This window comes from Atractosteus spatula, chromosome 14 (assembly GCF_055471065.1).
Source record: "Atractosteus spatula isolate fAtrSpa1 chromosome 14, fAtrSpa1.hap1, whole genome shotgun sequence".
In the NCBI taxonomy this organism is placed as follows: Eukaryota; Metazoa; Chordata; class Actinopteri; order Semionotiformes; family Lepisosteidae; genus Atractosteus; species Atractosteus spatula.
The window spans coordinates 10,025,230-10,037,696 of record NC_142719.1 but is presented as its reverse complement, the minus strand read 5'-3'; the positions used below and the strand labels follow the sequence as shown (position 1 = coordinate 10,037,696).

General features: G+C 40.4%; 1 protein-coding gene across 2 annotated transcripts in view; it reads right to left on the bottom strand.

Annotated features, from left to right (window-relative positions):
• LOC148820591 (protein mono-ADP-ribosyltransferase TIPARP-like) overlaps positions 1 to 12,467 on the bottom strand; it is a 32,631-nt gene that overhangs the window by 5,128 nt on the left and 15,036 nt on the right. Inside the window, exons 1-4 of one of the 2 annotated variants that reach the window (XM_088932691.1) lie at positions 5,936 to 6,015; positions 3,940 to 4,127; positions 2,231 to 2,481; positions 728 to 905 (exon numbers count right to left, since the gene is read on the bottom strand). In XM_088932691.1, coding sequence (XP_088788817.1) covers positions 728 to 905; positions 2,231 to 2,481; positions 3,940 to 4,074 — 564 coding nt within the window. In that variant the 5' untranslated portion in view covers positions 4,075 to 4,127; positions 5,936 to 6,015. Of the gene's footprint in view, positions 1 to 727; positions 906 to 2,230; positions 2,482 to 3,939; positions 4,128 to 5,935; positions 6,016 to 12,467 lie in introns of those variants that run through there. The other variant, XM_088932692.1, reaches the window with a different exon arrangement.

The following is a 12,467-nucleotide window of genomic DNA, read 5'->3' as shown; positions in this document are numbered from 1 at the left end:
AACGATTAGAAGTGCTGCAGTTGAAAGTTAGTAATTCATTTTATTACCAGCATGCACTTTTAATATAAGAAATAAATCCTGACTACACAATGCATGGAAGTTCTAACTTCATTTTTCTGAAGCAGCAAGAGGATTGTATGTAAACTTAGTGACAGTGCTTAATGGCATCAATTTAAATTCTTAATCCATGGATGTTTACAAAAGGGATTGAATTTATAATAACTGAGGTTGAATTTATAATAATAATAATAATAATAATAATAATAATAAATGCTTACACTTATATAGCACTTTTCTGGACACTCCACTCAAAGCGCTTTACAGGTAATGGGGACTCCCCTCCACCACCCCCAATGTGCAGCATCCACCTGGATTATGCGATGGCAGCCATAGTGCCATAGTGTGCCAATACACTCCCCACACACCAGCTATCAGTTTAGAGGAGAACAGAGTAATGTAGCCAATTCATAGATGGAGATTATTAGGAGGCCATGATCGGTAAGGGCCAGAATGCCAGGGTTACACCCCTACTCTTTTCGAGAAACGCCCTGGGATTTATAATGACCACAGAGAGTCAGGACCTCTGACTTAGCTTCAGGACCTGCTTAGCTTCAGTGGGCTGCCAGTTGTGAGTTGCAGGGTGATATGGCTGCTGGCTGCAGGGTGATTATGGTGCATTTTAAACTTAGAAAAATAGTAACTTTCTTCCGATTACTGTCTCCTTTACCTCCTGGTAGGTATTCCAGCTTTCCTTCTCCTGCCAGTATATGACCCAGTCCACGTGGAAGGAGTAACTGGTGACTGGGTCTGAGGTGGTGGCCAGTCTTCGTGCTTTGTCGTATATCAAGCTGTTTTTAATTAAGAGGGTCTGCAAGTCCAACTCCCAGCTCGCTGAAGCTTCTGGGCTGTTTAGTAAAGAAGGAATTACTTTTGTAAAGATAAATAATAAATAAAAAAATAATCCTTACACTTATATAGTGTTTTTCTCTACACTCCACTCAAAGCTTGTCACTCAACTTTACAGGTAATGGGGACTCCCCTCCACCATCACCAATGTGTAGCCTCCACCTGGATGATGCGGTGGCAGGTTGTTACCAAGATAAATCATAGGGGTGCAAAGATGCATTTGAGACAGTTGAAAAACAATGTATGAAGTAAAGTTTTGCATTTACTTCAGACGGGACACAAAAAATACAAGCAATATGTAAATATCCAATGCTAGTACATATGAAGTAAAGAATGAGAATATGAACATTTTTATAAAGCTGTAAAACAGAACCATCCTGGCATACTAGTTTCTAGTGCTGTGCTCACATTATGAAAGTGAAGCATCTCAAGCATTAAGAATGATCTCCTCCTAAATCTTACTCTGTATTAAAACCAGGACTGTTTGTCACAAATCCCTTCAGGTTGTAGAATAACAATAAGAATAACATCTGAATGGTGACAGGTTGCTATGCAGGGCAGTGCGGTGGCACAGTGCTGTGACCCTGGGTTTAATTCTGGACCAGAGGTTCCGTCTGCGTGAAGTCTCTGTTCTCCCCACGTTCGTGAGGGTTTCCTCCAGGTGCTCTGGTTTCCTCACACAGTCCAAAAACATACTGGAAGGTTAATTGGCTTCCTGGAAAATTGGCCTGGGTGTAAGTGTGTGCGTGTGTGTGTGCCCTACGATGGGTTTGGTCAGGTTAGGCTCCAGCTCCCTCCTGATCCTGTGCCGAAGAAAGCTAGATAACAGATGGACAGATAGCTGCCATTCTGCCTTAGCCAAACTCCGAACAGTAAGCCGACAGACTGGCAAAATAAATCAGCCTACTATTTAGCATACTGACTGCAATTTGGTCCGTTTTTTTTTCCAACAAGTCTATACAGCACTACGTATCCCACCGTTATCATTAAGATGGTGCTTATCCTGCTGACATCTGTGGCAAGCAGCAGCCTCTCCTACAAGCAAGGGGGGCGAGGTGAGGACTGAACACACACAGCTGCTCTCACCCCGGACAAGATGCCAGTCCATTGCAGGGACAGAGAAAGCAACACGTTTAGAACAGCCTCTCAAACCTATATTTCGGAGGTTGAGGAAACCTGACCACATGAAGAACACCCGTATGAAGACAAGGAGAACACGCGAACTAGAGCGCATGATGTGAAACTGGAAAAATGGATATGGACACCATAAGCAGAAAAGAAGACGACCCTTTCCCCTTCCTGTCCCCCAAATCTGCGGGCCTACCTTTCCTTCAAGGTGGCTGTGTCGATGGTGTGGTTGCAGTACAAGGCTTCCAGGTGCTGCTGGGCAGAGTGTGAGATGCTGACCCACTGCTTAGACTGGGATTCCCTGAGCTGCCAGTGGTAGGGACGGGGCGTGTGGTGTCGGGGGCACATGGCTCCTAAGAAGCAGCTCCCATAGAAGAATTCTGTGCACACGAGAATGCCATCCTTCTGATGGACATGAAATTGCACCACTCCTTGCCGAAAAACTTCCTGTCCCAATAAAAGTGACATAAATTGACATTATAAAGGTACAAAGGCACCAAAATGGCCAACATCCTGATTGAGAATATTTAATATGATTAACTGAATAGTAAAAGGACAGTACGTACCATTACATATGGACTTCGTACACAATTCTATTTAAAAACACAAGATTGTTTCTGGCCACCAGCAACTGAACCAGAGCTCAATTTGTGCAGGATATATTGCCAGATATTTGATTGCAAAATAAGTACACCATCAAAGATAACATTTCCAGTTTCTGTCCTGAGATTTCTAATATTAAACATTATGATTTGACGCATGATGTATTAAGGTGGCACAGTGCTTGTTATTGCTGCCTCACAGTGCTGGGGCCCTGTGTTCAATTCTGGGAGCTTGGCCTCTGTCTGTTTGAAGATCGTATATTCTCCCTGTATTCATGTGGGTTTTCTCTGGGTGCTCCAGTTTCCTCCCTCAATCCAAAGACATACTGGTAGATTGATTGGCTTCTGGGAAAACTGGCTCTGCTGAGAGTGTCTGTGTTTGTGCTTGTGTGTGTGCTGGCGACCTGTCCAGGGCCTTCCACCCATTGCTTCCCAGCGAAGCTGAACTGGATAAAGTGGCTAGAAAATGAATGGATTGACTGTATTTGCATGAGCACTACAGCAGTTTTTGGGAGTCCAGCTTTAGAGCAAGACTGAGGTGTGTTATTCAGGTAGTGATATCTTGCCAGCAGCCATATCACTCTGCAACTCACAACTGTCAACCCACAGAAGCTAAGCAGGTGTGAGCCTGGTCACTACCTGGATGGGAGACCTCCTGGGAACAACTAAGGTTGCTGCTGGAAGAGGTGTTAGTGGGGCCAGCAGGGGGCACACAGCCTGAGGTCCATGTGGGTCCTAATGCCCCAGTATAGTGATAGGGACACTATACTGTAAACAGGCGCCGTCCTTCGGATGAGACGTAAAACCAAGGTTCTGACTCTCTGTGGTCATTAAAAATCCCAGGGTGTTTCTTGAAAAGAGTAGGGGTATAACCCTGGCATCCTGGCCAAATTTCCCATTGGCCCTTACCAATCATGGCCTCCTAATAATCCCCCTCTATGAGTTGGCTTCATTACTCTGCTCTCCTCACCACTGATAGCTAATGTGTGGTGAGCATTCTGGTGCACTATAGCTGCCATCGCATCATCCAGGTGGGGCTGCACATTGGTGGTGGTGGAGGGGAGTCCCCATTATCTGTAAAGCGCTATATAAGTCTAAGGAATTATTATTATTATATGCTACAAGAAACACAGATGAAGAGGCATTATCCAAATCTGGAGAGAAAGGCTGGCCCTTAGCCAACTTGTCCTACTATGGCAGAAGTAGTTTGGGGAGTTTGATGTGAAAATAAATGGTCTAACTCTGCCTGACTTCTTCAGGACTTCGAAGGCCTCAACGAGCCTGGCAGTATGATTGCACTCACCTGCTTTGCAGGAGTCGTCAGTTTTGGGGCTACTGAAACAGGCTGCTCTTGGGTGCATGGTGAAAGCAAGCATACTCCCTGCCTGAGGCTTTTTGCTCTCTTACGTTGAACCCGTTGTACTCGGTGAGTTTTCATGTCACCACCACAAGGACATCATCTGTGCAGGAACTTCCCCAAGAAGGAAAGACCTGTGAAAGAACAAAAAAATGTTTGACTGAAACACTCTTTGTCCACAATGTTAGAATCCACAATGCTCTTTGTCTGGCAGACTCCACATGAAGATAAGATTTCCATTATTTCTCCTGGCTAGATTGAGTCCCAGAAACAAAATGTCAGTGAAATCCCCGATAATTAAGGTTAAGTAAAAATTAATGTTTGATGTTCCGAAACAGTACAATGACTACCTGTCAAACCAAAACAAGATTCTGTACTTATAGCAAAACCAGCAGTCAACTACACTTGAGTAAGAATTCCAATGACTCGTGTGTCCTTTATTAGTGTAGGGAATGTCAATATAAATGTGTAATTTAGTTAAAGTAACTTTCATGTGTATAGACTTAACAAAGAGCCAGCTCTTCTGCTCTGTAAATGCTGATGGAGAAGTAAAAGTCAGCCGTTGTAAATACTTTTAGCTATAAATAGTGTTTGTATTAGCTGTTGTCTCCTATTGATGAATAATATACCATTTCAAGAATTCTGGGCATTCTTTAATAAAGCTTAAGGCAAAAAAAAGGTGAAAAAGAACAGGCCCCTAATCTGATACCTGAAAAACCCACCTTTACTTTTCTCAAAGATGAAACAATCCTTATATAACAAAAATGCATTTCAATGTGTTAAAATACAAAATAAAGAAACTAAGTGTTCTCAACTGGCTGATTTGTTTTTTGTTGTGACAATAAATAATGTGGAAAAAAATGAAAATAATGATGAATTGCGACTTTGAGCATTTTGTACATAGTCCAAACCATGGGTTTCTGCATTAATGGGAATAATTATAGTAGCATCCCACCCTTGGACATACCAAATGTTCAATGCATGACTTCAGCTGTTATTTTTTGTACATACTGTACATGAAATAAAATAAAACTTTTCAATAGTATTGCATCATATTTTAAGGGAATTATACACTCACAAGCTTGTGAACTGTAGATCCTTTAACAATAGGTACAAGTTTGCCTAACAACACTAGTTCACACTAACGTGGGATAACGATGTTTAAATCCTGCCTTCAGAAGTCGATGGTGATGCCAGCATTTATATATTGGGAAATTCTTCAAAGATGAGCAAAGAACAAGATAGCAGAAATTATATTTTGGCTGGGCAGCCAGGATTTAACTTTCAACATAGTCAAGACAAATCCTCAAAACGATGAGTACAGACGCAAACGGAGGACTTCCCCCAACTACCCAGAGCCTGCAAAATAAGTTTCACTTTCTAGTTCTTTGCTTTTTCGTTAGATGCACAATTAATTCTCTCAAAACTGCAGTGCCACGGAATACAAAACACTGTACTGTAGCAAACCTGTCTTTTTGCTGGTCTGGAGTCACATTTCAGTCAAAATTGTTTTTTTATAAATGTTTTTTAATCCTCCCGAAAAGCAGACTATGTTTTTGCATTTATCTACTGTATAACTATGAGACAAATCTATCTTTGATATTCAAGTTCGACATTGATGTTCTGTAAATTTGTGGTGTTACAGTAGTATTTAAAATTAATTTCCGTGAACGGGGTAATAAATTAAGCGTTTCAAACTCAAATTTCTACGAATGAAGCAAATATTGAAACAAAAAAAAACCCACAGCCAACCGCACTATTCGGGCAGAACATCCTCTTAATGGTAACATTTAATACCCATATTAGATTCTGGGAATCATTAAAATATGTAATGTTAGTTATAGCACGCTAACACATCAGAATAACGCAAGCTATACTGTATATCAAGTAGAAAATAATAACCCAAACTACCTTCTTCGCCAAAGACGGAGATGAGACTTACCTGCTGGAGATCAGTCAAAAGAAACCGAAACTAGTTTTGCAACTTTTTTATTGCAAATTCACAAGTCATCAGAGTCCCTAAAGGCATGCACTTCTCCACACAGAGCAAATACAGTCATTGCGAGTCACTGGGTTTTATTTCTCACAAGTCAGCAAAATAAATGCGACAAAGTACGCAGACAAGCATTTAAAATTCGGACTGTAAAGCTCAATTAAAAAATGTATCAAATATTTGTACGACTGAAGCCATCCGGCAACACGTTAAACACAGGTCCGCCACAGATCCGTTCGTCAATAAAGCTGTAGCTATCGCATCACACGATCTTCCAGTACACATAAGTGGCAATGTGCATAGTAAACTTTTTTTGCTTCATTTTAATTGCAATATAATAATAATAATAATAACAATAATAATAATAATAATAACTATTCATCATTATTAATTTTTGGGAATCTATCATAGTGTATTACTTTTGACTAAGCGGTGTGAGCCTGGATCAATAACAAGGTAGGAAAAGCAGCAGTCTAACGGGGAATAATGCCGTGATCAGTACGCAGCTAGAGACCGAACGCTAGGTTAATTCCAAATGCAACGAACTTCACTGCTGAAATTAGTCCTCAGCACCGAAATGAAAATGTTCTCAATTGCAAAGAACCAAATTTAATCTCTGCTGCCCTCTAGAGGATGCTAAAGTACGGGACTAAGTGCAACTAAGCGAAACATGAATCGCCAGGGAAAGTTCCCAGTGCCAGAGCAGCTTATAACTGAAATGTGGGAAATGATATCATTACTACAAAATGATTTAAGTCCCCATCGCTGTGAAATATATTGTAATATTCACCTAAAATTGCATTCCTATCACAATACAAAAGACCTACGTTTCATGTTCATAAACCATGAAGGAAGGTGTTATAATAATAATGAACAAGTAATAGGTTTATTCCATGCTGAAAAAAAGAGCTTCTCTTCTTCTCTTCTTCTTTTTTTCAGCATGGAATAAACCTATTACTTGTTTCGTTTGCAGCCTACGCATGCTGACGCAGCTACCCACCTGTTATAATAATAATTCCTTATACTTATGACACTCCACTCCTAGCACTATAGAGGTAATGGGGACTCCCCTCCACTACCACCAATGTGCAGCATCCACCTGGATGATGCGATGGTAGCCATAGTGCAACAGTACGCTCACTATTATCAGCTATCAGTGGGGAGGAGAGCAGAGTGATGACGCCAATTCATAGATGGGGATTATTAGGAGGCCATGATTGGTAAATGACAATGGTAACTTTGGCCTGCACACCGGGTTACACCCTTACTCTTTTCGATAAACGCCCTGGGATTTTTAATGACCACAGAGAGTCAGGACCTCGGTTTTACTTGTCATCCAAAAGACTGCACCTTTCTACAGTATAGTGTCCCTATCACTATACTGGGGCATTAGGAACCACACAGACCGCAGAGTGAGCACCTTTTCTAGCAACAACCTTGGTTTTTCCCCAGATCTCCCATCCAGGTACTGGCCAGGCTCACACCTGCTGAGCTTTAGTGGGCTGCCAACCACGAGTTGCAGGGTGATATGGCTGCTAGCTACTGTACTTATCACTCCAGTATTACTGCTAACATACTAACATGTAGGGCCCTTAGTATGCAATAGAGTGTTTTAAGGTATGCAATATATTGAGATAAATATCTAGGCAAATACATGGAAGTAAACAGGACGTGACTCTTAAGTATGTTAAGTTAGGGGTGCCACTTACTGTAAATGTTTGTTCTCCTACAGTATGTATTTTGAGGGGACGGCAAACTGGTGGTTCAAAGGAATATTTAGTACAGTGGGTATAATCATCTTACAGTATGTAGTTAAATATACGGGTATATAAAAAAGATCCCAGTCAGGGCTCCAGTAGCTTAATCTTCGGACAATCAGGGTCAGTATCAAAACTGTAGAGAGCCAGCTACTCAGTTCGGTCAAGATCCACAGACACAAGTTAGAAAACACTTCAAGACGAAGTGCAACAAATGTAACACATGAAAGTGCGTGAGGTTTACCTTCATAGTATTTCGCTAGCATAAAAGTAGACTAAGTCTATTATAAAACCTGAATAAGTAATGTGTACCATCTCTACCAGCAAGCCTATCAACGACGAGTACTATGTCCTGTCCTGATGTCCTGATCTTTTCCTTCTTTAGAATTTTCGAGATGATTGACCTTGACGTCTCTTTTAGCCTAAATCAAGTACTGTACATTGAGATTAAATATAATGAAAAGTGATATATAAATTAAATGTATCATATATATATAAATGCAGACCCACATAATAACTAACTGATACAAACAACTCATATATTCCGAATCAAAACCACGCTCAGTTTCTGCTTGGTAAAACAACAGTTTAGTCTACAGTACCTTCCTAAGAAAGAGACCAGCTGGTCTCCCACTCTGGTCAGCAGAATATTTTCGTTGCAATTGAGCGGACAGCTGGAAACGTGACGAGACAGTACCCTGCTAGCTGGTACTGAACTCAGCACGCAGCTCCGTACTAAATCGCCACGTTCGTTTCGATCGACCCTTCTTTCGCGGACAATATTTACAACACATTAGTTGAAACAATTAAAACATTTGACACCGAAGCACCATCTGGTGGTTATTTTGCGAATAACACTTTTCAGAATGACATCAGATGCGTGAACAGATCATTCATCATTGATCAGCCGTCTCAACTCTATTCCTCTACGGGACCTGTTCAGTCAGTGTCTTTACATCTGGAGAGGTCACTCTCTAATGGTACTATTCCCCATTTTCTACAGCTACAGACCCCGGCTTGTGATTTGTGGCCAGGGGAGAGAAATCGACTCCATGAATAAAAGAAAATAATTTGGCATTCATTGTGCCTCTATTCATAAAAATAAATAGTTTCATCTCTTTGTAGTGACTTGACGATTTGAAGTTGCTTATACAGAAACTCAGAGAGTAAATTAAGGAAGATTACCTTGTGGCTACTACAAATCAATCAATCAGAACAAATCAGTTGACCATATTTCAGTCAGTTGACAGCGGCAGTCTGAGTCCAGATGTGTCTCCCTCTTGGAGCTGTAGACTGAGAGGCACTGATTTGGGAACTTAAATGCTGGAGCTGTCAGGATAAGCCCAATTTATGGTGTCTCAGCTTGTGTTGCTCAGGCAATTCTGCTTATCAGAGTCCCATCTCAGCAAATTTCCTAAGAGACTGAGCCAGAGGAGTTCAAGGGTATTTTCAGTTCATGTTATGGAGGTAAAACAACTTAAAAAGTTTAGAAGCAGGAAGTCTTTCTTTTGCTTTGCCAACTGTAGCCGTGAAAGTCTTAAAAATTGCCTTAAAACTGCAGACATGACGTGATATACAAAATGGTAAGATGTCAAATATTTGGCACATTACAGTGACAAAACATCCAACATGCTGGCTTGGGGCATTTGTTGCACAGTGTTTTCTAACAGCTCACATTTGCATGCATGTAGATTAGTAAGAGACTGGGAAGTGTGGTGCAGATAACAGTTACAGCTGTGCTTTAAAGGAATTCCATAAGGCCTTTCCACACAGCATGTCTTGTTAACCACCAGGGTTCACTGTTGACAAAAGTTATAAATGTGTGTTTATGAATGACTAAAGCATACTGTAGGTTGCAGAATTGCTTTCTTTTAACAGAACAGTTATTCCTGAATTACCCTCTATCACACAGATCTGATGTCCATTAATTAAATTTCTTTACACTATCCTGGTGTATTATATCTAAATGTAACTCATTTAAATATTTTGGAACAGACTGGCATTTTATTTTCATTGTCAAAGTTATTGAGTGCAAAGTACATTTTCTAAGACATTTATAAGAATTTGCTTTCTCAGACATAGCAGTGCAGAAGTATTTAAGCACTGTTGATTTGAACAGAGAATCATGATTAACTAAAGAACATGGTCTATTGTGCAGTAATGTCACCTTCTGTTTGAACAATAAGTTCCAAAGGTATCTGGCACTGACATGCTGTTGCAAAGCAAGTGCTGCAGTGTCGGTTTCACTGAACACCGCTGTCACGATAGTCATCCCTCCTCTTAAGGGCGCTCTGACCCTTTCGTATTTTCGTCCCCTGCCCCCTGTTTAGCCTGTCATTATTTAAGCTTGGCGCTCCCGCTATTCCTGGCTCACCATTGGAAGATGGATGCCTGGAAGCCCACCTACCAGCGGGTCTCTCTGAGTTCGGGGCTTGGAGTATTTGGTAAATTATGATAGGCATCATGTTTCTGCTGGCAACCTGAATGAGGGATGTTGTGTATCTTTTAGTATATAAACTATTTAGCTTGCAACAGTATGTATCAGATACTGTCTGTATTGTTTAGTTAATCATTAGATACCAGGAAATGCCAAAATTATTTAATGATGGTTAACTATAATGATGATATACTGTAGTCCTGTTGCTGTAAATATAAAAGATAACAGCTGACCACAGCATGTTGGCTTTGGTTGCATGGTTACTGATAGAATCTAACTATAGTGATCGTGCCTGTTTTTCATTCTGCTTCATTTCCTCATTCCCACTTTTTCTGTGCCCGGATAAATAACTATAACACTGTTAGCTGAAAGGAAATGAAACAGTTTGTAACTCAGGTCACAGATCGTATTGAGATCCATTTCTCCAGGCCAGGGGTGCCCAGCCCTCTTCCAAGAGAGCAAATGTGATGATCTGATTTTCAGAGCTTATGTCTGAATGGCTTTCAGTAATTGGTGCAGAATTAGAAGCCGTTGGCAAGATCTCCAGTTTTGTGGTCGCTGCCTGTTTAATGCTAGGGTTCTGTTAAATTTAGTGAAAAAAGGGATTAGCCACAACACAAACAATGATCTGCTGTTTATTCACTCTGATCAGTCGGAGGAAAAGTTAAAAAGCTGAGTCAAGAATAACAAAATAATTCAACTACAGTAAGTACTGCTGCAACACTATACATATTAGTTTCTCTTGAATTAAGTGAAAATTTAAAACTCTATCCTGCCTCAGTGTGTCCAGAAATTATAAAGGGAAATGTTCCATCCTATGGATTGATGAATGGATGGTCATCTTATGGGCAGATTTTTTCAATTTTTAATTCCACCTCATATTAGTTTCTTGAACCAAACTAAACCCAACTAAGATGTTTGTTTTTCACAGAGGGCTGTCGGGGTTCGCTCTCCTATACAACAATGTTTGAAAAAAGTGGTGTCAGAAAGAGACCGAACAAGGTTACTCAAGCAGCCAGCACAAAGCAATGACTTTCCAGACATTGTATTAACCATTTAGGCACCAATTGTGAAATTGTTATTTGTTTTCTGGGTATTACTTAATCTCAGACCTTAACTGACTTATCTGTATTAATTAAGTGGTCTTATTTAGGCCTGTTCCAGGACTTTAACAGGTGCTAATTTAAAAGTGCCTCTCAAACATACCAAAAGTGCCTCCATTCCAAGTCATTCAATCCACCTTTCATGTTTTAATATGGTCAAGTAATTAGCTCTTAATGACCCCCCGTTTTCTGCTGCAAGATATGTAGGTTTAAATTAAATTAAACAATTATGGTACTAAGCCGTTATCAAAACTGCTTTTGGAAGCAATGCATATAGATGGATATAAATCAGTCTTGCTAACAATGTTTATTGCTCCTCCTTCTCATTGTGCTTCTCATTCTCCAACTCGCAATAATTTAGAGACATCAGGATTTTGACCACTGACCGTTTAGACTGCCTTGCAGATTGTCAATTATCACTGGGCTCTGTGTATTGTATTGCTTTTGTTCCAGTCAGTGCACACAGCACATCTACTGTCTATACATGTATTAGCTCAAAGATTCATTTCTGTCTCTTGTTGTGGTCACCGTGTTATGTGACAAGTCATTTTTATGTAATGTTATTAATACGTTCTTTTCGGTTAACCCACATTTTGTCACTGCTACCATTTCATAGTTCATTGCTTGCATGATTCTGATAAAAGTAATCACCTAAAATGGTAATATTAATACCACAGGCCCATCACTCATCAGCAGATGCTGCTGGTGGTTTCTGCCTGACCAAATTTTTGCAGCAGCATGCTGAGTTTGAAGTAAAAGACCACAGAGAAAGTAAATCAATTTGTTTCAGACACCTTGTGTGATTTAAAGATGCCATACCATTGTGACGGGGAAATCAATGATTTGCCTCAGTATCTGGCAAAGAAACCAGAGCTCAACGTAATAGCTACAGGTAATGGCTATGCAAGGTTCTAAGTATTGTAAAAGGAACTGCATTGTTCCAAGCATGATGTGGCATGTCCTGTCCTACCTCCATGGAGTTGTCTTTGTGAAGTCAAGTTATAAATCCTTGTAGCCAAAGCACAAGAAATAAACAGAACGTATAAATACAGAGACATTTAATAAAGCTGCATTTATAGGCGTTCACCAGTCAAATATGATGAAGCCTGATAAAGTCATCCACCCCATAAACTACAGGAAAAGCTCTGGGGAAATAAATAGTAATATTGGTTCTCAGATGGCAT